We start from the raw sequence: 26,121 nt of genomic DNA, 5'->3' as shown, positions 1-26,121 counted from the left end.
ATAGCCCCAAACTGGGAACTACCCAAATATCCTTCAATAGGTGATGATTAAATAGACTGTGTTGTGTCCACACCATAGAATACTACTCAAGCACTGAAAAAGGAACCACCTATTGACACAACAATGTTTCTTAAGGAAATTATGCAGAGAGAAAGAAGCCAGTCTCAAAAGGATGCCTACTGTGTGATCCCATCTATGTAACTCTGAAATCACATCATTATAGAGATGAGAGCAGATTAGTGCTAACAGTGTTAAGGATGGGGTTGAGAGCACATGTGGCTGTGGCGGGACTAGCATGAGGGAGCCACCATCTCGATTGTGGTGGCTACATGAAGTTGACTCGTGATAAAACTGCATAGAGCTGCATACACTCACACACGGACACACTCAGACACATACACTCCATACACTATACACATATACACATATGCTCACATACTCATACATACATACCCATACACACTCATATAAACTACACATGCACACACACACACATGCTCATACTCTCACTACACATATACATTCATACACACAATCTCACACACACACATGCAAACACACATACATACACATACATGCTCACAGCTCATACACATGCTCATACACACACTATACATTCAAACACTATACATATACACACACATACTGACTCATACACACATACACACACATGCTAATGCACTATATATATGCACACTTATACACATACATACTTTTATACTCATACACACTATACACATATACAAATACATATACACAACAGACTCATATATATACTTATACACACTGTACGCATATAGTCATACACTCACTATACAAATACACACACTCACACATACATAGACACTAGTACACACACTCATACACACACAATACACATACATAGTCATACACTCATACACATACTATACACATACACACACATACATACACACTCATATACACTTACATGCATACTCATATATTCGTATACACTATACACATGCACACACATTCATACACACGCTTATACACACAGTACACATGCATACTCACATACACTCACCACACATACACATATGTACTCATAGACACTATATGCATACATACATACTCACACATGCACAAACACGAGAGTGTGTATAACTGGTGTAGTGTGGTGAGGCTGGGGCACTGGGTGACAGGCCAGCGTGACCCAACCCTCACTTAGCCCAAAAGGCCAGTGGGGCTGCACACCCCAGTCTCCTCTACAGACGAGGATGAATTGGAAGGGAAGCCACGTCCCTAGTTCAGGTCCAGACTGGCTTCTCCCAGCTCCGTCCCCATTCTGATAGGTCTCCTCTTGTCTTCTAGCCATGGCTGAAAGGTCTACCACAGCTTAACTCCCTTCTGAGATGGACACAAGGGCCCCCAAGAAGTGCCCCCAGTATAAGAAGAGCAGGACCAAGACACAGGAGAAATTTGCCAGGAAGTTTCCATACAGGTACAATCCCAAGGCCCCTACAGCCAAGTCCTGCCTCCCCTCAGGTTTCCCCAGAAATGCATTATGGGGTGCATAGGCTGGAGCTGGGAAGGTGTTTCTGGTCCACAGAGAGTTTCCTGAACAACTCGGTGGTCTATGACAGCCTGGGGTCCATCTTCTTCACCTGCCCCCAACCTGAGCTGAGGGCCTCTAGATAGGTACCCTGAGCCATTCCAGAGCTGTGGGCAGCTGCTTCTTTCTGAGCCAGTGGCCCTTTCTCCTGCACCATCTCAGGGGCACATTCATGAACACCTGCCCGTGCTGAAGGTGTGATGAGGTTGGAGTGAAGTGGGGGCAGTAGTTTGTAAAACCCAGGGCCACTTAAGAACCAGCAGAGACCTGCAGCAGTGGGCAGGCTGAGACCTGGAATCCCACCATCTGTGTAGCTAACAGGGTCCTGGATAAAATGCAGCAAACTTGGAAGGTTCCGGATGGTTCTCAATTCCCAAAATTCAGCTCAGTGGGAGGAGAGTAGAAGAGTGGGGGAAGGAATGGCCTCATGGACCAGTGAGAGCTAATGGCTGTGGGATGAATCTGTTGGAGGCTAAGAGACCTCACCACACCCTATGGCCATATGAGCCCTGGCTGCTGGGTGAAGCCTGAGCAATGTGGCTGCATTAAAGCCAAATTTTCCCATCTATCAGAAGAGCCATAGAGTGGAGGGACATGCAGGAAACAAATGACAAAGTTCTGCTTCCAGAGGAACTACTACAGGTCAATACACGGGGCTGGGCAGAGCCTTGAAGGGGCACTTCACACAAAAAGAAAGCCATGTGGCCAAACAGAGGTGTCCACCTCAGTAGTCCTGGGGAAAAACGAAGGAGATCACATGTGGCAGATGGGCAGAGAGGGAACGTCTGGTGACATCCAGGATACAGAGCCACATGAATCCTGTATACTGTGGAGTGTAAAGTGCCCATCTCTCTGGAACTCAGTGTGGCATCCTGTGTCCTTGCAGTTATCCTCCTGGTGGTCATCCCCCACCCCCACCCCCGATCCCAGAAACAAGTGCTATGGCACTAAGAGGTGAGCCCAGGATGCGGGCTGTGCTGCTCATGGGCCATTGGGGAGAGTCCAATGAACAGCCATGCTAGAGTGGAAGTGGAGACAGTGCTTACCCCTCAAGGGAGTGCAGTGCAGCCCGAGCAGCCTGCGGGGCCTGAGACTGCCTTCCTTGGGTGAGGTATCTGCTCCTTGGAGCCTTGGGCCATGTCTGAACGCTGAGCTCAGGTGAGGCCCCTAGAAGGAAGACCAGACCTCCCACAATCTGTCCCTATTTCCAGACCCCAGACCCCAGGTGTCCCCTCTACCCCTGTAGCCTCCTGCAGCTCCTTTTGCACCTTCACTAGGAGCGTGAAAAGGGAGGGATGGCTGCTTGCTGCCAGAGACGGTGTTCTCCATGCTGTGCACCTGAGGCAGGCTGGGCTAAATACCTGTCCTCATCTTGTACCCCTACCCTGTCTCCAGGCCACAGATGCTGTCCTATGAGGCCCAATGAGGCAAATATGCAAGGCGCAGTGTCTGGCCCTTGGGATAAAACAAGGGGAGGCTGAAACTGGGGGGCTGAGAACACCCTGGGCTAGGCTGGATTGGCAATGGAGCCAGCTGCTCTCAGCTCCACCCTTTCCTAGCTGTGTGACCTTGGGAAAGTCACTTGACCTTTCTGTGTCTCAGTTTCCTCTTCTATAACGAGTGCATAACATGGTTGTGAAGTTGACATATAAGTTAATGTTTGTAAATAACTTAGAGCAGTGCCTGGCAAATAGGAAGTCCCAGGTGAGCAGGAGCTACGTCATTTGTCTGGCAGCTGCAAGCCACCTAAAGATGCCAAGTGTCCATTGTAGGTTCTCTTGGCTGACGGAGTCCAACCCGGAGTCTCTACAGCCCTGGGAGGTCACGAAGATGAACAGCTCACTAAGGGAGCAGCTGCCCCTGCAGAAGATGTTGGTACCAACAAGATCCATCCCAGTTAGAGGGTAAGTCGCAGGCGCCAGATGCTGATGGTTACCACCGCCCGCTGACCTCGCTGCCTGGCCTTCCACCTTGGGTCTGCACAAACACTCATGTTATCCTCCTTGCATGCTCCACTTCACAGCTGAGGAAACTGAGGCTCTAAAGGAGACTCAGAAAGAAGACTCTAAAGTCCAATGGTCCCACTCAGAGCCAGGCAGCTTCTAGGCGAGGCTGCACAGGACCTGTAGGTATGCCCTGGCCTCCCTTGGAATGGGCCTTGTCCACAAGATGGGAAGCAGGCCTATGGGTGGAGGGCAGGAGCTTAGTGCCATCCTTCCACATGGCAGAGGCAAAGCAGAAGGAGAGTCAGCAAGTTTCTGGACTCCATGCAGCCTGCCCTGAGTGTGGGGGCACTGGCAGGGAACCCCCACACCAAGTAGCCCTGACCACGTACACCTAAATATACATACCCACATGCACTCAATGCACAGGAAGACACAGCTAAACCACCAGATACCCTTAAAGGTCCATACCTTGTTTCCCCGAAAATAAGACTTAGCCGGACAATCAGCTCTAATGCGTCTTTTGGAGCAAAAATTAATGTAAGACCCAGTCTTATTTTACTATAATATAAGACCGGGTCTTTAATATAATATAGTATAATTAATATAATTAATATAACATAATATAATATAATAATATAATATGTATAATACAAGACTGGGTCTTATATTAATTTTTGCTCCAAAAGATGCATTAGAGCTGATTGTCCGGCTAGGTCTTATTTTCAGGGAAACAGGGCACATGCAAACACAAAGATGCACAGACACACACACTCACCCTAAACTGGGACCCTATCGGCTGTCACTTAGCTGGCACAGCAGCTATTATATACTAAAAGGCTTCCTTGACCAGTCGGTAGAGAGTCTCCATTCCAACTGCTTTAGCCCCTCCCTCTGACTTCTCTAGCAAATAGAGTTGACACTAGACGTGGCAGAGCCTCAGGGCTTAAGGGGCTCTCTGTTCTGACTGGCAATGCCCATGACTCCACACACTGTATATCACCTCAGGCAGGTCACAAAGTGCTTGCTCAGTTCCTTGAATGGACACCCAGACAGGCACTATAAACATGTACATTTATGCACACACATGCACGCACGCACGCACACACCCGCTCAGACAGAAACACAGACGAATGCCGGCTCCCTGCCCACACTAGCACTGGCCTTGGTCCTGGACCCTAGAGCTTTATTTGACAGCAGGCTTTTGCTCTAAACCTCTGAACTGAAAGAGTAGGGCTGAGCTGCTGAGGCCATGGTTGGAAGGCACAGCTATCCCTGCGTCTCAGCTTCTACTTCTGCAGACTGGGATCAGCTTCAGATGGGGGTCCAAAGCAGGGCCCATCAGGCTGTGCCTGTGGCCCAGTTCTTTGTGCTGGGGCAAGGGGAGAGACTGAGGCCTCCCTCACACCCTGAACCCATGTCCATAGAGGCCCACCATGCAGGGTCTGGGAAGAGCTCTCCAGGAGGGCAACAGTAACAGAGAATGGAAGAATGGGAATGTGTCTGAGAGCTACTGGAAGCTGAGGTCAGTGTGAGGGCAGGATGAGCTACTCCACCAGGGCTCAGCACCAGTAGGGAGCCTTTCATTCCCTGGGCCAGGAAGGGTGGGCAGGGGCTGCGGCGGTGGCCCCTGCCATCAGCAGCACTGCAGTGGGGAGCAGCTGGGAGACATGCCCACCTGCCCTCCATCCTCCAAACTCCCACTACCCCTTCACTGGGGAACTGACCAGAGTGGAGGCGCAGGGTGGCATGTCCAGACATGTGTTTAGCTGTGAGAGAAGACTGACTACGAGGAGGGGTGGGTGCTCTGCAGGCCTGGGGCTGAGTAGGGGGAGGGCAGTCCCACATGGGAGGCAGGAGAAGGATGGTCTCATGTGGGCAGGTGGCTGCACAAGGCTGGTGCCCCTACTGGAGGTGGTACGCCTACTGGCAGGCACTTGGATGACATTGGCTGAGTGGGCAGGCCCAGTGGACCACATCTCCAGCCAGGTATGAAACAAGGCATGAGAGTTACTGGGGGAATGCTGGGTGTTTGGCTTGATCATCTAGGAGAGGGGCGGCTGGTTAGCTCAGTAGGTTGGAGCGCAGTGCTCTTAACAACAAGGTTGCTGGTTCGATCCCCGCATGGGCTATTGTGAGCTGCGCCCTCCACAACTAGATTGAAACAACTGCTTGACTTGGAGCTGATGGGTCCTGGAGAAACACACTTAAAAAAAAAAAAAAGATGTCAGAGCATCTAGGAGAATGATGGCTGGGAAGGTACCTTGGCAGAGTGTGCAGGGCTGTGGCAGATCTGAGCTGGGAGCAGAGTCTTGGTTGACGTCTGTGGACTAGTAGGGTCCTGAGGGTCAACGCGGGGCTGTGTGTCGCTTCTCTAGGCTTGGGGCCACAGATGTCACATCACTGTCCATCTTCCTCCCGCTGCCGCCACCTCCACTGAGCAACCTTTGGGAACTCAAGCTACTGAGCCGCCGCTTCCCCAGGTCAGGCATCCACGCTGCCCTCCCTGGCACCCATGTTAACCACTCCTCCAGAGGCCTCTCCTAGAGCCCGGCTCTGTGCAGCCTCCCTCTCGGCCACCTTGTCCTTGGTACTCCTGGCAGAGGTGAACTGTAGTATGGGGAACAGCCCGGAGGAGATACCCATCTCCTCAGAAACCATACCAAGCGAATAAACTTTGCAGATTTAAATCCCACTTCCTCTTGCACTTACCACTTTGCCTTTCTGAGTTTCCATTTTCTCATCTATAAAACAGGGTCATAATGTTTATTCTTACATGATTGGTATGAGGAATGAAAAGGGTGTGAATGTCATTTCCAAGAATTCATCCCACAGATATACTCATACATGTAAGTAAAAATATTTGGACAACAATATTCACTCTGCTGTAGGAAACAGCAAAATAATGGAAACCACTTAAATCTCCATTAATGGAGGACTGTGAAATCATACCACAGGTGTATCCTGAAAGACTAGGCATCCATTGAAATGAAGAAACTGCTCTTTATATACTGATCTGGAACAACCTACAAAGTATATTAAGATAGTTTAACAAGAACAGCAGAAGAGTATATCTAATATATTATCTAATATATCTAATATATTAAAAAAGGTATGTGTGTGGGTCTGTGTATGCACACATGTGTGCGTGTCTATATGTATGTACGTGTGGATGTATGTTTGCATCTGTGTGGATGTGCAGGTGTGTGTGTGTGGATGTGTGGAGCAGGCAACAATTGTTACCTTTGGGTAGAAGAGCTGGGGAGCTTGGGGACAGGCCTGAGGGAGGCATACCACTTTGTAAATTTTTAATACATGAAGCTAATACCCTATTGTTGGTGTATTACAAATTCAAACTGTTTAAAGAGAAGTAGCATGGAATAAAACAGGCATACTCACGGCCTGCTGAAAAGTCAGAGGCTGGTATAATCCCTTTAGCATGCAGAATAGCAACACTATGTAGGAAAATGCCTGCTGAAGATATAAGGGGTTTCCTCTCTGTTCTACAAAGGCAGGGACTAGAAATTTCTCTTAGAGTCCTGGGGAGGGTAAATAAAAGTGGGGACACTAACTGTAGTCTTCTCTCTAGAAGAGAGATGGTCATTACCTTGGAGATGACCAGGGTAGCCACACTTAGCAAGGTGGGCAAGTGGCCCTATTGTTCTCAAAAGGAGGTGGAATGAGGTCCCTTATGAGGATTGACAGTGGACTCTCCCCAGGCCCTGGAGGACTGGACAGTGGTTCCCAATCTGCAGGAGGCAGAAGACAGTTCTGTTGTATGCTCCTGGGCCTGGGGAAAGGGTGTGGAGGACTGCCCAGCAAACGGCTCCAGACCCCTTCCCTCCAGGCCCACAGAGCCCAGGTGGGGATCAGGCCCCCTGGTGTGGTGCAGGTCTTTCTGTGGGTAGAGTCTAGGTCCCAGCAGCAGCCCTGGGGCCTGCAGGAGCAGAGACTCCCTTCCCCCCAGGGTTCCGTCCTCGGAGTCGGAGCCAGATTGATCTCCATTTGGACTGCGGACGTCTTAAGGCGTTTTCCTCCAATGTTTAAAGCTAGTCATATTTGATATATGCAAAATACAGTAACGTGTCTCTATGAACCAGCATAATGATGAAGAGACACACATGACTGAACTGTACACCAGTCTGGGAGATCCTTCCCCACCTGTCCCCTGCTCCCCGTCCCCACTAGGTGGCCACATCTCTCTCCTCCCCTTCTAACAATAGTATCTCAAAACAATACACTGGTTTTTTTTTAATGATATAAGATTGTACCACACTACATGCAACTTTCTTTTCCCCTCAACAGCAAGTTGCTGAGTCATGATAGTGCATATAGTTGTTGTTCATATAATCATTTAATTTTCGCTATATAATAACCCGCGATTTGCCCATTCTTTATTTACTAGACATTTGGTTGTTTCTACTTTTTGCTATTGTGGATGCTGCTGCTCTGAGCACTCCTGCCCTGTTTCACAGGCATGTTGTCCCCAAAGAGGAATTGCTGGCCAGAGGTTTCCTGAGTGCCCATCTTTACCAGCTGGCACCACACTGTTTTCCCCGAGTGGTCCTGATGCACATGCCTCCCTTTGATCCCCCTCCGGCTATACTTTGCCGTGGCCCAGTGGTTAGGAAATGAAGCAGGAGGACATGCAGGGCTCCTCCAGCATGTGCAGCAAAGCCAACTGTTCTGTGGGTAGAAAAAGCTCATCATACATGTTCCCAAATCCAGAATCATAAAATGTGCCTGATCTTCAGTGATACCTCCCTGAGAGTTTATTTAAACAAAGGATGTGAATGGAGTAAGGAACTACCTGTTGGTCCCACCATGTGTTGAATGTTTGTATGTTAAATCTTCAGGAAGCACACATTGAGAAATTCCTCACAGAAAAATGGGCAATAACCTCCTCATAAATGTTTGACAACAAAGGGATGGCTTAGCATTATTCTTTATGTGAAATTATTTTATTAAACATAGAAATGGTCATGGGGCCCGTGTAGCAATATGGGGCGCTTTAGGAGCAACCATCCAGACCCTCAGTTGTTCTCATAGCATGAGCACAGTTACAACAGAACACAAATCAGCACATAATTGAAGCCTCCTAAGGAACAGGTGATCAGGGGTCAACTCACCTTGTAGGAAAGTGAATTGCTCTTTCATATACCACATCGAAGAGGGCTACGTCCCAGGGATGGTGGAACAAGAGGAGCGAAGGAGTCTGCACTCCACCAGTTCTGAGCACCTTTCCCTGAACAGGAGAGACCACATGGTTGAAGCCATTATTGAGACTTTGTCACAGGCAGTTGCACCTTTATCCTAGTAAGAGAGCTGTTGCATCACTGGAAAAGGCAGCACCCTGAGACCTGGGCCCATTTACCTGTTGGAGTATTTTGGTGACACAGCAATGTGAACAACTCTGGGCTTTTCTTTCACCCGGAGGCCGTCCAGCCAGTTGCTGAAACCAGCAAATGCAGTTGGCTGCAATTCTGAAACTGAATAATGCATGAAGTAGTGTTGTTACAAATAACCAAGGATTTTAGCAAAATTTTAAACCATGGCACTATGCCTCCCAGGAAGCTGCCTGGATGACAAAGCCACAAAATAAAACTGAAAAACAAAACAAACGAAAACCAACACCATAACTATAAAAATCTGGGAAACATTTTCCTGACAAAAAAGCCAGAAAAAGCAAAAAAGCATTGAAACTTGTTTTAAACAAGTCTTTGTAACCCAATCTATCCATGCTACTTCCATCCTGGGGAGGTTGCTGATCAGTACTACCCAGTTCTGACAGACTGGAAAATTGGAGAATACAATTTTGAGTAAGTTAAAATGCATGTGACCTTTCGTTCATGCTCTTAATCTCTTTAGAAACTGGTTTTAATAGAAAAATCACTTGTCTGCAGGGGGTGCCAGATTAAGAGCCTGTCTGAATGCTCTCATGTCTTGTTCAGCTCTTCTCATGAGACCCTGTCTTTCTTAGGTCATCCCAGGACCCAGCCAGGATCACACCACTTGGGGAAGGCAGGCAGTCTGTGATCTGTGAGGACAGACATGTTCTGGTGCCACCCAAAAGGGAGACAAACCAGAGGATGGCCAGAGCACGATGAATTCCCCAAAACTAGTGAGGTGAAAGTAGCAAGAGGCACCTCCAGTGTATCAGCCAGGGCTGTGGGCCTTGTACTCACAGCAGAGGTGAGGGCTGTGTGTTGGGGATTCAGCCAAGTGTGTGACAGCGAGTGCATGAAAACTCAAGGGTGTACAGGGGACATCCATGGGGGCTGGGGTAATGGACAGCCTGCCCCAATGACAGAGTGTGAGTGCATGTGACAAGTGTCAGCACACAGGAGGCACTGAAGGGATGACAGCTGATGGTGTGATGGCAAAGGGTGACTTCTAATTGTGATGCACCCAAGGGTGTGATATCTGGATGGGGGTTAACTTTGAGTAAATAAGTCACATCAGAGGTTGTGTGGGTGCTGAATGAGCTTGGAACAAAGATGTGTGTCATCAAAGCAGATGTGTAACAACCAAGCGTGAAGTGGCATGTAACAATCACGGTATGTGTGTAGCGTGTGAGGGAATGTGTGGGTAACAGGGGCTTGTAAGAAAGATGGCGGCCCCTCCCTCCTTAAGCATGGATAGGCATGATAGGGTTGTGGTCCAGGGTGTCCTGGTAACCATCCTGGTCCTGGGGTTTCTGAGCGCCTTCAGTGGAATGAGGCTTCATGGGAAGCCCAGTGGCCACCCCTTCCCAGGGCCACAGGAGATGACCACCACTGACCCACACTGGGAGGACCCATGGATATAGCATGGGGGGGAGCTCTGAGAGGGGCATCCTGAAGGCCTCAGGCAGGCTCCTAAGAAGGAGGGACCCAAGGACCAGCCTGGGGAAGGAGGGCATCCCAGGAATGGGGACTAGCACTAGCAAAGACTGGGGTGTGAACAGGGCTGAGCTGCTAGTCCCTGGCCAAAGTCTCCACAGGCCAGCACAGCACACACAGGCCCTCACTACAGGGTGGAGGTACCACAGCTGGTTTGGTCTCATCCCTGCGAAGATGCCCTTCCTCGGTGTGTTTTCATGCTTGTTTTTCAAAACCTCAAGCATACCCTGTTCTTCCCAAAGTTACTGATAATCCAAGGAAACTGAGAAAGGATACCATCCAGTCTCAACCAGTCACTAAGGGGACATTCAGTCCCTCCTAAGGGACTCCCAAGGCTGGCTGTCTGCCCAAAGCCAGGAGGGTGGATTCTCATTACCAAGCGGCCCAATACATGCTGCAAAACACACACACACACACACACACACACACACACACACACACACGCACACACATACACACGAGGCAGCCCAAGGCACAGGGCTTCACTGAGCTGGTCTGGGCTTTAATCTTTGGCCCAGACACAGTGAAAAGTTAGATTTTCCCGAAGTCATCACTGTTTTCCCCTCACTCACAATTTAGTCCTCCACACCATGGTGCACCCCTTCCATACTCGACTCCTCAAGTAGCCCCTTGCACGTGTGGGCTCCTGTGACAGTAAGCCAGGTTCTCCATCTCTCTTATCTGATTTTCATAGCCCTCTGGAATTCTTAGGCCATTTGGCAGCAGGGGAAACTGAGGATCAGTAAGAGGCCCAAAATCAGACAGCCCCATGCCCCAGAGCAGCAAATGGCAAAATGAAGTGGAGAAACTCCAAAATGTCAGAAGAACAAAACACATTTATTTCAATAACATGAGCTTCCCAGCTCACCAAGGCCCTATAAAACCTGCCATCGATCGTATTGCACCCCTGGCCTCTGTGGGCACACAGAGGCGACCTAGCATCTGGCCAGACTGAGACCAAGGGTGGGGCCAGCCACAGGAAAGGCAGCCCTGCTCTGTGACAGGCAGAGTGAAAACAGCTCACAGCTGGCTCTTGAGCCAGACCCAGAGACAAGGATGGCCCCAGCCCAAGTCCAGCATGGGAGGGCTTCTCTCCTTGACCAGGGCTGTCCTTACAAGAGAGGGTGATTTGGGGAGGGTACTGGGATGGGTCACAGGCTGCCTCGAGCCAGTATTCTGTCCTGTTGCACCGTGGACAGATTTGGAGAGAGAGCTGACAAAAAATGGCCTCTTTGCAACCTGAAACTCCACCCACCCAGGGATCCTGGGGAAGCACCTGACAGCTAGAGCAATTAAAGGAAGCAAGCATCAAGCGACAGGCGGGACAGGCGGCAGGTACACAGATGAACAGCACCTGAGGTGGGCTGCACCCAAACCCAGACAGGTGTGATGGCAGCCCAACGCAGTGGTTGTCAGAGTGGAGTCCCCGGGGCCCATTAGAAATACCCATTCTCGGGCCCTTCCACAATGTACCCTGGAGGGCCCCCGGGCGGCAGGCTAGTGCAGCCGCAGGTAAGACGGCGTGGAATAGTTGAACAGCAGGAAGTCCATCCTGTAGAGGTCGAAGAGGCGTCGCTGGTAGAAGGGGCTGATGTCCTGGAAGAGGCGCGCAGCTTGGTCATGAGTGGTGGCCGCTTTTGCCGGGGGCGGAGGCGCAGGGAAGCGCAGGCCGGGCAAACCCACAAAGCCCAGCACGAAGGTCGCATCCTCTGCCAGCGTCTCGAACTTACCCACGATGTCGTAGCGCAGGCGGCACGGGTGGCAGAGAGCGTGGGCGCGCTCCCAGTGCTCGTTGAAGGGCTCGTCGCGGCGCGTGCGCGGGTCCAGCAGGTAAGCCAGGAACTCCGCGAAGCGTACGTCGTGGCCGCGGGCCAACGCGTCCGGGTGTGGGCGCGGCCGCAGGCGCCGCACAATGCGCGTGCCATAACGTTGCTGGAAGGCCGAGCTGTAGGGCCGCACAAACTTGTTGCTGTAGGCGGAGGCCAAGCGCTCGAAGGGCTCGCGCACGAAGAGAAAGGCCAGGTAGGCCCGCAGGCGCCGGTTGATCTCTGCGGGGCTAAAGTCGGCCAGAGAGGGCAGGCGGCCTGGAGCGTGCACCTCGTGCGCAGGGATGGAGCGTGGGTCCCCGCGTGCACTGCCATTCAGTGCCAGCAGTACGCGCTTCCAGTTGGTGCAGGCCACCTTGGGCACGTAGCAATAGAGGAGGCCGTGCGTATCGTCCACCAGCACGTGCTGCAGGTCCTGCGGCTGCAGCAGGCGCTGCCGGCGTGTGTGGCGGCTGCAGGCACGTTGCAGCAGATCTCGCCGCTGGCGGTGCACCTCAGCCAGGGCCGAGAGCGGGCCCTGCGGGAGATAGGCGGACGGGTGAGGGCTGCTGCCCAGTCTGGTGTGGCCAGGGACCCGTGAGCCGGGGCCAGAAGGCAGGCAGGGGACCTGGACTGGAACCCCAGCTCTGCCACCGATCACTATGTGATGTGGGGCCCAGGCATCTTTCCTGGACCTGGGTTGGGGGCGTCTAATAAATCTAACTTTGCAGAGGCTTGTGGAAAGATGTGACTAGTCACTCGCCCCGGCACTCAGAACAGAGGAGGTACTGATAATGAATGTGATAAGGTCAGAGTAAGCCTGATAAAGTATGACTTCGTAGTGCGCACAAATTGAATATCTGCTGTTTACTAAAAGTAGTAAAGTGTATAAGCTTTAATTCCATGGAAATAGAGTTGAAAAATGAAGCCACTTGCAGGCTATCGGGATATTTTTTGTTCGATAATAAAATGAGCTAATTCTATATTTATGAATTGGCATGTTCCTTTGGGTCTTGATTTCTACACCTCCCCACTCCCCCCAACAAATTCTAATCTCAGTGCTTGGTCAGGAAGCTTGCTGTCTCTGATCCTGTCACTCCTCTGTGAAATAATAACATCCAGCATTTATCTAGCACTTATTGTGTGCCAGGCACCTTGCTATGCCCTTTACAACTCTATGAATTAGGTAATATCAGGAGGACACTTGGGCCAGCCCCTCCCAGCCCTCTTCAGCTATACCAATACCCAGGCCAGTTCCTCCAGCAACACTCCCTCCTTTGTTCAAGTCCTTTATGCCCTAAACAAAGTGTCTACCTCTAAGACTAGCCCTCCACCCCCTATCCCCAACCCGCTTCTTGGTTGTTTTCAGTCTAAGAGTTCTTAGGAGAAAGTGTTCTTAACTTCTGAAAATTGCATTAGAAGCCTTCATAATATAAAAATAAAAAGATAATAAATATTGGTGAGGATGCAGGAAAGTGGAAACTTCACTTACTGCTGGTGAAAGTGTAAAATCATACAGCTGTTGTTGAAAGCAGTTTGGCAGCTCCTCAAAAAAAGTATATATATATGATCCAGCAATTCCATTCCTAGGTATACCTAAGGTAACTAAAAACATAAGTACACAAAAACTTGTATACAAATGTTCACAGCAACATTATTCATAACAAAGAGTGGAAACAACCCAAATGTCCATCGGCTGATGAATGGATAAATAATACGTAGTCTATCCATACAATGGAATATTACTCAGCCATAAAAAGGAATGATGTTCTGATGCATGCTAAAACATGGATGAACCTTGAAAACATGCACACTAAGTGAAAGAAGCCAGACACAAAAGATCACATGTATGATTCCATTTACATGAAATGTCCATAATAGATCCATAGAGATGGAAAGTAGATTGGTGGTTTCATGGGAGGACAAGGAAATGGGGAATGACTGCTAATAAGTACTGGGTTTCTTTTTGGAGTGATGAAAATGTTCTGCAATTAGGTGGTGGTGATGGTTGTACAGCCTTGTAAATATACTAAAGCCACTGAACTGTACACTTTAAAAAAGGGAATTTTATGGTATGTGAGTTATAGCTCAGCTAAAGTAAAGACTTCAGAATGTTCCATTTCAGACAGATAAGAAAGACTTAAGTGCAAAAAGTTAAAGGGAAGAACAGGACTTCATATGCCACACTTTGGGTTTATAAAGGGTAGGGAAAGAAAATTTTTAAATGTTTGAAAAAGATGAGTTGTGGGGAGTTTCTCATTTAGATATATATTGAAATAGTCACAGAATCAACAAGGCTGGGATTTGCTTCAAGATAATGTCAGGTAGGCAGGAGGGGGAAGGGTCAGGATGATACAAGGTTGGACAGGAGTTGACCACTGTTCAGACTGGGTGATGGAAACATGGGGGTTCATTGTACTATTCTCTCTACTTTTGCATATGTTTGAATTTTTCAAAATGAAAAGTTAAAATAGAGAGAGGTCATATGTTCCTATAGGTGAGATTTTGAAAAAGTAGCATAAGCACATGATACAGCATTTGATGTTAATACATGCCTAGAACATGTCTGGAAGGACATAGGGAACTGGCCACTTCCAGGGGAAATGGGGGACAGTGTGGGAAGGAGAGGTGCTCTTCACTGGACATTCTGTGGGAGTATCGAATGCCCTATCATGTGCTTATATTACTTTTTCAAAAGCTGGCTGTGGGGTTGGTTGCCAAATTCAGCCATGGCTATAGGGGGCCTGAGGGCACTTAGAGGATTGCATTTCCACCTTTTGAAGCACTGTCTCATAGAATTGGCTTCAAAAGCCTGGCTCCACATGGGTGCCAGCAAAGGACTGTATCCAGGGGCCCCACAGCCAAGGTCTGATTTCAGCTTTCAGAAAACCCAGCACATTTCTTGTGACATGGAATGTTGGCCATTGACCTGTCAGCCCCCCTCCTTCCTTGACAGCAGACCCCAACTGTGTTAGACCATATGCCCAGCCTCAGGGAGGAACCAGTCGCACCTTTATTAAAGTGTCCAGGGATGAGCATGTGGCCTGGTTCTGGCCAAGTTGATGTAAGGGGAAGTGTGCTGGATGGCTTCCAGGAAAGACTTTCCTTCAGGAGAAAAAGTGAGGGCTCCTGAAGGCGACCCTTTGTCCCATCCCCTCTCCCTTCTGCTTAGGATGCTGTCCTGTGAGATGTCAGGGCCCTGGCAGTCATCTTGTATCCATGAGGCAACAAGTATCTGACAGAAGTCAACATCCACATGATGCTGGTGGGCAGTGTTGCTGCTGTCAATGGGGATGCTGGTCTCTGAGCATCTCTGCTGGTTGTTTGCAGTCCCCTGAATACCTAGGTAGTGAATACTCTTTCCATTTTACAGGTGAGAACACTGAGGCTCAAAGGAAATGAGTTGTCTACAACTCCCCTGTATGGAAGCTGGGGCTCCAGCTCATGTCTCTTGGGGCTAAGCCAGGGCCAAGTCTGCTGGTCTGGGGCTGCATCTAGCAGTGACACCCTCATACCTCCCAGACCGGATGGATGCAGCTGCCTGGATCCTTAGCCTGGCCCTAGTCCCTGTGACCTCTGTGACTTTCTCAGGGTCCTTAGCCTCCCTGTGTCTTGGTTTCCTCATCTGTATATCGGGATAACAACAGCCCCACCGTACAGGGTTGCTGTGAGGGCTAAGTGAGTTCACAGAACTAGAGCGCCTCATACGCAGTTAGTACTTGTTGGCCAGATTGTTTTTATTACTATTATTTCTCCAGCTGGAAGGTGCCAAGCTTCTAGCGCCTTGACATCTTACTGGGTCCTCAGGCTGTGAGGGGCTGAGCTAGCCCCATCTGTCCCTCAAAAGCCTGCAGAGCTAGTGGAAGCTGGGGCCCTGATGAGAGCCTGGCCTGCCCTGGACCTGCTATATGGCCCAGGGCAAGCCAGTCACCCTCTATGAATCAAGGCCTTCCCACCTGCAACCGAAGGGTATAGGCCAGATGAGCTCCACATGCCCCTTTGGCTCAGTCCTCGGGGATTCAATGAGCAGCCACTTTCCCAACCCTAGTCTGGTCATTCTCCCTGGCTTAAAACACTCCATGGCTCCCTATTACCTTTGTTCTCCTGCTGGGCCACAACAGGCAGCGGGCCTGGCTCACCTCCCATACCCTCTTTTGTCCTCTGCTCACCTCCAGGTGCTTGGCCCCTACTGTTTGCTTCTTAATTCTTCCTCTGCAGGTCTCAGCTGCAATGTACCTTTCTCAGAGAGGGTCCTTCTCACCTATCTAAACTAGGACCCACCTGGTAGAGTTTTCATTGCACTTTGTACTTCCTCTTTAGACATGAGTCAGTCACAGGTTAGTGCAGGTGGTGATCAGATGATGTCTTCCTCTCCACAGGACTGTCAGCTGCACAAGGACAGGGACCCAGCCAAACTGCTTGTGGCTGGATTCACAGTTTCCTGAGCACAGCCTGCATGCAGTAGGTACTCAACACATGCTGCCTGAATGGGTGCCTCTGAGTGTGCCTGTTGGGGTGTATGTGAGCCAGGAGGTATGGCTCTAAGTGGGGTACAACCATGTGTGTATTTAGGGCAGTGTGTGCTCCCAGTGGGGCCAACATCAGAAGTGGAGTTCACGAATCAGTGAGCCACCTAGTCCATTGCTTGAGAACAGGCAAGGCAGGGGCTCCCGGTGTGTTTACCTATTGCAGTTGGTACTAAATTTGGAGGTTCACTTAATTAGTGTCTCCCCATTAGACTGTCAACTACCTGAGGGCAGGCTCATGGTCGTTTTCACTCTCATATTTGCAACACACAGAACAGTGCCTGGCACTGAGTGGCCCCAAACTATTACTGGGTGGATGATGGATGGGTAGAGGGGGTGGAGACCCCAGCTCTCTCAGCTTGCTCCCAAATTTTTCCCTTGTCACATCCCCAGGCATTCTCATTCTCTGAACAGAGCCTGGATTTGCAGAGGAAGCCTCTCTATGCCCAGTGTGGGTTCCAGTCCCCTGACAGCAGGTCTACATTGGGGCTCTAAGGTTCCCATGTCTGGAGGCAGAGGTAGGGGTCCCAGGGTGGGGGGTCTGTCCACCTACCTTGTTCAGGTCATAGAGCATCTGCAGGGGACTCCTCTTCTTTCCATGAAGCCAGCCAGAGCCCAGGGCACTGTTTTCAGATTCTGTGGAGCATAGAGAGGTGTCATCCCTGCATCAGATGAACTGGCTTTGGCACTGTGTGAAGGCTTGGCCAACTCACCTAGAGCACATTAATCCACTTCTGGCATTCAGTTTCCCTCCTGTGTCTTGCCTGCCTGGGGATAGGGCAGTGTTTGGTGGAGTGCAGGGGAGCACTGACAGGGCCCCTAATCCACCAGGCAGGGTGCTTGGTGTCACTCTTGCCCTCATGCTTTACCCTCCAGAGTTGGAGGGTGCCAGGCAGGAGTGAATGAGAAGGAAGGTGGTACCTAGCTCAGAGCCCTCTGAGAAAGGCCTCACCACCAAACCTCACCCAACCCAATCTGCCATCATCTCATGACCCACCCCTGCCAGCCCCATGACTAAGGAGAGGCTAAACAAGCTATCTGCCCAGCCTCCCAGATCCTGGGTATAGGTAGCCAGAAAGGGCTGAACAGCAGTGGAGGTGGCATAGCCAGGCTGTAGACTCTCTGGGTAACAGCTCTCAGGTCAAATGATACACTGTGAACTCCTACAGTAGACTTTACTTCCCCTGGCAGTACACATGCCTCCTCATGGTAAATACAGCTTTAGCTGTGTCATAGACTGGACACTTCTTTGTTATTTTATTTTATTTATTTTTTTAATTTATTGGGGTGACAATTGTTAGTAAAATTACATAGATTTCAGGTGTACAATTCTGTATTACATCATCTATAAATACCATTGTGTGTTCACCACCCAGAGTCAGTTCTCCTTCCATCACCATATATTTGATCCCCCTTACCTTCATCTCACAGCCCCCACCGCCCTTACCCTCTGGTAACCACTAAACTATTGTCTGTGTCTATGAGTTTCTGTTCCTCATTTGTTTGTCTTGTTTTTCTTGTTTTTGACTTATATACCACATATCAGTGAAATCACATGGTTCCCTGCTTTTTCTGTCTGACTTATTTCGCTCAGCATTACACTCTCAAGATCCATCCATGTTGTCACAAATGTTCCTATATCATCTTTTCTTACCGCTGAATAGTATTCCACTGTGTATATATACCACAACTTCTTTATCCATTCATCTATCGAAGGACATTTTGGTTGTTTCCATGTCTTGGCCACCGTAAACAAAGCTGCAATGAACATTGGAGCACACGTGTCTTTATCTCTAAATGTTTTCAGATTTTTTGGGTAGATACCCAGGAGAGGGATTGCTGGGTCATATGGTAATTCTATTTGTAATTTTTTGAGGAACCTCCACACTGCCTTCCATAACGGCTGCACCAGTCTGCATTCCCACCAACAGTGTATGAGGGTTCCTTTTTCTCCACAGCCTCTCCAACATTTGTTACTATTTGTCTTGTTGATGATAGCCATTCTGACTGGGGTGAGGTGATATCTCATTGTGGTTTTGATTTGCATTTCTCTGATGATTAGTGATGTTGAGCATTTTTTCATATGTCTATTTGCCATTTGTATGTCCTCTTTGGAGAAATGTCTCTTCAAGTCCTCTGCCCATTTTTCAATTGGGTTGTTTGTTTTTTTGTTGTTGAGTTGCATGAGTTCCTTGTATATTCTGGATACTAGCCCCTTATCGGAGGCACTATTTGCAAAAATCTTCTCCCATTCAGTTGGTGGCCTCTTTATTTTGTCAATGGTTTCTTTTGCTGTGCAGAAGCTTTTAAGTTTCATATAGTCCCATTCGTTTATTTTAGCTTTTACTTCCATTGCCTTTGGAGTCAAGTTCATAAAATGCTCTTTGAACCCAAGGTCCATAAGTTTAGTACCTATGTTTTCTTCTATGCAGTTTATTGTGTCAGGTCTTATGCTTAAGTCTTTGATCCATTTTGAATTAACTTTGGTACATGGTGACAAATAGCAGTCCAGTTTCATTCTTTTGCACGTGGCTATCCAATTCTCCCAGCACCATTTATTGAAGAGGCTGTCTTTGCTCCATTGTATGTTTTTAGCTTCTTTGTCAAAAATTATCTGTCCATATTTATGTGGTTTTATTTCTGGGTTCTCAATTCTATTCCATTGGTCTATGTGTCTGTTTTTCTGCCAATACCATGCTGTTTTGATTATTGTAGCCCTGTAGTACAAGCCAAAGTCAGGAAGTGTGATACCTCCATTATTGTTCTTTTTCTTAAGATTGCTTTGGCTATTCGGGTCTTTTGTGGTTCCAAACAAATCTGATGATTTTTGTTCTATTTCTTTAAAATATGCCATTGGGATTTTGATGGGGATTGCATTGAATCTGTATATTGCTTTGGGTAATATGGCCATTTTAACTATGTTGATTCTTCCAATCCATGAGCACGGAATGTCTTTCCATTTCTTTGTGTCTTCTTCAATTTCTTTCAAAAATGTCTTATAGTTTTCAGCATATAGGTCTTTCACATCCTTGGTTAAGTTTATTCCTAGGTATTTTATTCTTTTTGCTGCAATTGCAAAAGGAATTGTTTTTTGTATTTCTTTTTCTGAGATTTCATTGTTAGTATATAGGAATGCAATGGACTTTTGTACATTGATTTTGTAGCCGGCAACTTTACTGTATTCGTTGATTGTTTCTAATAGCTTTTTGGTGGAGTCTTTAGGGTTTTCTATATATAGCATCATGTCATCTGCAAAGAGTGATAATTTAACTTCTTCATTCCCAATTTGGATGCCTTTTATTTCTTTCTCTTGCCTGATTGCTCTGGCAAGGACTTCCAACACTATGTTGAAAAGCAGAGGTGATAGGGGACATCCCTGTCGTGTTCCTGAACGTAGAGCAAAGGGCTTCAGTTTTTCTCCATTAATTATGAGATTAGCAGAGGGCTTGTCATATATGGCCTTTAGTATGTTAAGGTATTTTCCTTCTATACCCATTTTATTAAGTGTTTTAATCAAAAATGGATGTTGTATCTTGTCAAATGCTTTTTCTGCATCAATTGATATAATCGTATGATTTTTGTCCTTCATTTTGTTTATGTGATGTATCACATTGATGGATTTGCAGATGTTGAACCATTCTTGTGCTCCGGGGGATGAACCCCAGTTGGCCGTGATGAATAATCTTTTTAATGCATTGTTGTATTCGATTTGCTCGAATTTTGTTTAGCATTTTTGCATCTGTATTCATCAGAGATATTGGTCTGTAGTTTTCTTTTCTGTGTTGTCCTTACCAGGTTTTGGTATCAGGGTAATGCTGCCCTCATAAAATCAGTTAGGGCGTACTGTCTCTTCTTCAATTTTTTGGAAGAGTTTGTGCAGGATTGGTATTAGATCCTCTTTGAAGGTTTGGTAGAATTCACTAGTGAAGCCATCTGGTCCCGGACTTTTGCTTTTGGGAAGGTTTTGGATGACTGATTCAATTTTGTTACTGGTGATCGGTCTGTTTAGATTTTCCAGTTCTTCATGGTTCAGCCTTGGAAGGCTATATGTTTCTAAGAACTTGTCCATTTCTTCTAGGTTGTTGAATTTGGTGGCATATAGTCCTTCATAGTATTCTTGGATGATCCTTTGTATTTCTGTGGTGTCCGTGATAACTTCCCTTTTTCGTTTCTGATTTTGTTAATCAGTGTCTTCTCTCTTTTATCTTAGTAAGTCTAGCCAAGGGTTTGTCAATTTTGTTAATCTTTTCAAAGAACCAGCTCTTTGTCACATTAATTTTTTCTATTGTCTTTTTGTTCTCTATTTCATTTAGTTCTGCTCTAATTTTTGTTATTTCCTTTCTTCTGCTGACCTTGGGTTTTACTTGTTCTTCTTTTTCTAGTTCTTTGAGGTGTAACATGAGGTTATTTATTTGGGAGTTTTCTTGTTTCTTGAGATAGGCCTGTAATGAGATAAATTTCCCTCTTAAAACTGCTTTCGCTGCATCCCAAAAATTTTGGTAGGATGTATTTTCATTGTCATTTGTTTCTATGTATCTTTTGATCTCTCCTCTAATTTCTTCTTTGACCCAGTCCTTCTTTAAAAGTATGTTGTTTGGTCTCCATGTATTTGTGTTTTTCCGCTTTCTTTTTACAGTTGATATCCAATTTCAAAGCCTTGTGATCAGAGAATATGCATGGTATGATTTCAATCTTCTTAAATTTGTTGAGACTGATTTTATGTCCCAATATATGGTCTATCCTTGAGAATGTTCCATGTACACTAGAAAAGAATGTATAGTCTGATGTTTTAGGATGAAGTGCTCTATAAATGTCAATTATGTCCATTTCATCTAATGTGTCATTTAGGGCTACTATTTCGTTATTTATTTTCTGTTTGGATGATCTATCCATAGCTGTCAATGATGTATTTAAGTCCCCTAGTATAATTGTGTTTTGGTCAATTTCTCCCTTTAGTTCTGTTAGTAGTTGCTTGGTGTATTTCGGTGCTCCCTGATTGGGGGCATAAATATTGATGACTGTTATGTCTTCTTGTTGTACAGTCCCCTTCACCATTATGAAATGTCCATCTTTGTCTCTTGTTATCTTTTTCACCTTGAAGTCTGTTTCATCTGATATCATTATGGCTACACCTGATTTTCTCTGGGTACCATTTGCTTGGAGTGTCAATTTCCACCCTTTCACTTTGAGTCTATGCTTGTCCTTGTAGCTGAGATGTGTCTCTTGGATACAGCATATGTTTGGTTTTAGTTTTTTGATCCAATCTGCTACTCTGTGCCTTTTTATTGGTGAGTTCAGTCCATTTCCATTTAGGGTGATTATTGATATGTGAGGATTTCCTGTCATTCTATCTTTAGTTTTCTGGTAAGGCTGTGTCTCCATTGTTTCTTTGCCTTTTTGTTGTTGTCTATTATTTCTGTGTGGTGGTATTCTCTGATGTTTCCCTCTGTTTCTTCTTTTATTTCAGTATATATTTCAATTCTGGATTTACTTTGAGTGGTTTCCCTTAAGTTTATGTAAAAGAAAGTTTGATATTTAGAGTATTCCATTTTCTTCAGCACGCTTACTTTCTCCATTCCCATATTCCGGTTCAGGCCTTTACTCTCTCCCTTTTTGAGTTTTGGTTGCCACAAATTGTCCCTGTTGATGGTGGTCGAATAGCGTCCTTTAGTATTTCTTGTAGTGCAGGTCGTGTATTAGAAAATTCCCTCAGCTTCTGTATGTCTGGAAAGGTCTTTATTCCTCCTTCATATCTAAAGGGTATCTTTGCTGGATATATTATTCTTGGCTCATGATTTCTCTCTTTCAATAGTTTGAATATTTGATTCCACTCCCTCCTGACTTGGAGAGTTTCTGCTGAAAAATCTGATGATAATCTAATGGGCTTTCCTTTGTAATTTACCGTCTTCTTTTCCCTGGCTGCCTTGAGGATTCTTTCTTTGTCGTTGATTTCAGACAGCTTCAATACAATGTGACTTGGAGAAGGCCTGTTGGGATTGAGGTAACTAGGTGTTCTATTTGCTTCTTGGATTCGAGGGTCCAGTTCTGTCCACAAATTTGGGAAGTTCTCATCGACAATTTGTTTGAATATATTCTCTGTTCCCTTCTCTCTTTCTTCCCCTTCTGGTATGCCCATTATTCTTATATTGCTCTTTCTGATGGAGTCAGAAAGTTCTTGTAGAGTTCTTTCATTTCTTTTAAGTCTCAAGTCTCTTTCTTCTTCAATTTGTGTCATTTCCAGGTTTCTATCTTCGATGTCACTGATTCTTTCCTCCATCTGGTCAACTCTACTACCTAAGCTGGTTATTTCATTCTTAATTTCTTCTATTGAGTTCTTAATCTCCAGAAATTCTATTTGGTTCTTTTTAAGATTTCAATCTCTTTCGTAAAATGCTCATGCTGTTCTTTGATTGAGTTTCTGAGTTCCTTTAACTGCCTATCTGTGTTTTCTTGTATCTCGTTGAGTTTTTCAGAACTGCAATCTTGAATTCTCTGTCATTTAAGTCACATATTTCTGTATCTTTAAGTGCCTTCTCTGGAGATTTTTCACTTTCTTTCTGAGCTATCTTGTTGCCTTGGTTATTCATGGCGATTACTGGTTTACTATTTCTCTTCCTAGACATCTACAGGAGTGACTTCTGCAACAGGTTGATAGAAAGCGGTCTTTCTTTTGTTTGCCAGTACTTGTTGGTAGAATGTTTTATTATTTCTCCAACTGCAACTTATTTTTCTTCTCCCACACAGTAGTGCTATGTTTTCTCTGCACTATTCCAACTTCTCACGCAATGGGGGGATTCCCTGGGAGACGGGCTTCTCTTCTGTTAATAGTTCGTCTAGGTCACAGGGCGCAGTGTCCCGGTGGGTATGCGGAGAGCTTTTGATGTTCGAAAGCTCTTCCAGCTGCTGATTCAGAGCCCGTATATTTCAGCAGTTCTGTTTACTCCTGCAGGGATCCGCCCAGATAGGTGGAGTCAGGGGCGGGGTGAGTTGTGAGAGGTGGCCCAGAGCAATGGCGGCGACCACCACCACAGCCGGTCCTGCTTCCACAGCTCTCTTCCCTTTGCCGGAACTAGTTGGGCTGTGGATTTGTGTTTGTGGGCCACAGTTCTCAAATATAGCAAATTTTCTGTTGTTTTGATCTGACACTGCTACTGTTTCGCTTCTAGCACCGGGCAGGTGGGGGCGGGGCGAGCTCTGGGAGGGGAGGGAGGGGGCGGCTAGTCTCAGTGCCTAAGGCTCCATTCTCTGCTCGGCAGTGCGGGCTTAAACCACCGTTTTCAGCCTTTTTCCCTCAGTCTTTTCTCCGAGGTCTCTGCCGTGAGCGTTGGGTTCAGCCGTGTTATATGCTGTCCCCTCAGCCCTGTGGAGCCCTGGCGGAGCCCTAGCAGTCCGATCTCCCGCAGCTGCGGTAGTTCCGGGAAGCAGCGAGCTCGGCACACTGAGCTAGGTCTGCGTCCTGCGCCCGCGCGGTTCCGTCTCCGCGCGCTTCTCCCTTTCCTCCTCCCTCCACTCGCGCGAATCTCCCACCTGTAGGTGATTTCAGTCGGTAGTGGGCCTCTTCGTGTTGCTTGTCTGCTGTGCAGGGAGTCCTTTGTGGAGTTTTTGTTGTTCGATTCTTTGTAAATTCCAGGGGAGCTTTACAGAGGCTCACCTCACTCCGCCATTTTTCCGGAAGTAACCGGACGCCATAGTTTCTTTGTTGAGCCCTCCCCTTCCTGGCAGGCGAACACAGGAGGCCGACATTTCTGAGTCTCAGCAGTTAGTTCTCCACACCCTGGCAATTTGAGACCTGGCCCTGCCCAACTTTCAGGCACACCCAGGCTGCTTTCAGTGACTTTTTCTTGAGGAATGCTTGCCTTGGCTCAAGCTGCACTTTCCTAGGATCTCTCAAAGGTTCGCGGAACCCAGACAAGCAGCATCTGGCTTGAGCGTGTCCTGTACCTCTGGCTGAGCAGCCCTAAGCCAGCACTAGCAGCAGCCATCCTTGCTTCGTGGCTTGGCCTCTCAAGGCGCATGCAAGCACAGCACGGGCAGCAGAAATCTGCGGATTTCTTTCTGGTTCCCACCAGGTGGCCTCAGGTGGGGCACCCGCTGTGGCTGAAGTAGACCTACAGCAGATCTCCTCCAAGGTGGTCCTGAGGCTGGCGCCCCCAGTGGTCAGCTTCAAAATGAGCTGGAACATCACCTAGCCATCTCCAAGTATGACACACCCAAGAGGCTGGTTGGGTAGGCACCAGAGTCCTGCTGAGGCAGATCCTGCTCTGTAGGATCAGCCCCTGTGCAACAACGCTTCCACTGTAGTCAAGGCCAGTCCTCACAACCGGTGAGCCCAAGGGTCAGTCCCTCACATTGATGTGCAATTATCAACCAAGGCTCAACTATAAGAGGAGGGCACACACAACCCACACAAGGGATGCACCTGGAGCACGTGGCTCAGGTGACCAGAAAGACTGCGCTACTGAACCCCACAGCATACCTACTACATAAGGCTGCTCTACTAAGACTGGAAGACATAGCAACCCTACCTAATACATAGAAACAAACACAGGGAGGCAGCCAAAATGGGGAGACAAAGAAACATGTCCCAAATGAAAGAACAGAACAAAGCTCCAGAAAAAGAACTAAGCGAAATGGAGATAAGCAATCTATCGGATGCAGAGTTCCAAACACTGGTTATAAGAATGCTCACTGAACATAGAAACAACCAAAGTGTCCTTTGATAGATGATTGGATAAAGAAGTTGTGGTATATATACACAATGCAATACTATTCTGCCATATGAAAAGATGAAATAGTACCATTTGCGACAACATGGATTGATCTTGAGGTTATTATGCTAAGCAAAATAAGTCAGACAGAAAAAGTCGAGAACCATATGATTTCACTGATATGCGGTATATAAAACTGAAAACAACAAAAGAATAAGACAAACAAAAGAAGAAACAAAAACTCATAGACACAAACAATAGTTTAGTGGTTACCAGAGGGTAAAGGGGAAGGACAGTGGCAGATGAGGGTAAAGAGGATCAAATATATGGGGATGGAAAGACAACTGACTCTGGGTGGTGAACACGTAATGTGATACATATAGATGATGTATTACAGAATTGTACACCTGAAATCTATGTAACTTTCCTAACAATTGTCACCCAAATAAACTTTAATTAAAAAAAAATGCTCAATGATCTCATAAAAATGGAGATGGAAACCATAAAAAAGAACCAGTCAGAAATAAAGGATACAATAATGGAAATGAAGAATATATTGCAGGGAATCAACATTATATGAAGCAGAGGATCCAACCAGCGATGTAGAAGATAAGGTAGCAGAAAACACCCAACCAGAACAGCAAAAAGAAAAACAAATCCAAAAAATTGAGGAGAGTTTAAGGGG

At 47.1% G+C, this 26,121-nt stretch overlaps 2 protein-coding genes across 2 annotated transcripts in view; one reads left to right on the top strand and one right to left on the bottom strand.

The window, feature by feature from the left end:
- Positions 1 to 1,373: 1,373 nt before the first annotated feature.
- Positions 1,374 to 6,081, top strand: LG09H3orf22 (linkage group 09 C3orf22 homolog). The gene is made up of 3 exons (XM_074339763.1): positions 1,374 to 1,462; positions 3,346 to 3,477; positions 5,895 to 6,081. The coding sequence occupies exons 1-3, from the start codon at positions 1,374 to 1,376 to the stop codon at positions 6,061 to 6,063; spliced, it is 390 nt and encodes a 129-aa protein (XP_074195864.1). The 3' UTR covers positions 6,064 to 6,081.
- A 5,134-nt stretch (positions 6,082 to 11,215) lies between these two features.
- The window catches only part of CHST13 (carbohydrate sulfotransferase 13), a 39,040-nt gene continuing 24,134 nt past the window's right edge, over positions 11,216 to 26,121 (bottom strand). Inside the window, exons 2-3 of the mRNA XM_019719526.2 lie at positions 17,282 to 17,364; positions 11,216 to 12,740 (exon numbers count right to left, since the gene is read on the bottom strand). Coding sequence (XP_019575085.2) covers positions 11,895 to 12,740; positions 17,282 to 17,364 — 929 coding nt within the window. The 3' untranslated portion in view covers positions 11,216 to 11,894. The remainder of the gene's footprint in view (positions 12,741 to 17,281; positions 17,365 to 26,121) is intronic.

The sequence above is a fragment of the Rhinolophus sinicus genome, linkage group LG09 (genome assembly GCF_036562045.2).
Source record: "Rhinolophus sinicus isolate RSC01 linkage group LG09, ASM3656204v1, whole genome shotgun sequence".
Lineage (NCBI taxonomy): Eukaryota > Metazoa > Chordata > Mammalia > Chiroptera > Rhinolophidae > Rhinolophus > Rhinolophus sinicus.
This window is presented reverse-complemented; position numbering and strand designations above follow the sequence as displayed.

Bases quoted from the DNA above. Each gene is read 5' to 3' on its own strand.
- LG09H3orf22 (XM_074339763.1), top strand. From the start codon at position 1,374: ATGGACACAAGGGCCCCCAAGAAGTGCCCCCAGTATAAGAAGAGCAGG. The intron at 1,463-3,345 runs GTACAATCCCAA...TGTCCATTGTAG, and splicing joins GCCAGGAAGTTTCCATACAG to GTTCTCTTGGCTGACGGAGT. The intron at 3,478-5,894 runs GTAAGTCGCAGG...TCGCTTCTCTAG, and splicing joins AGATCCATCCCAGTTAGAGG to GCTTGGGGCCACAGATGTCA.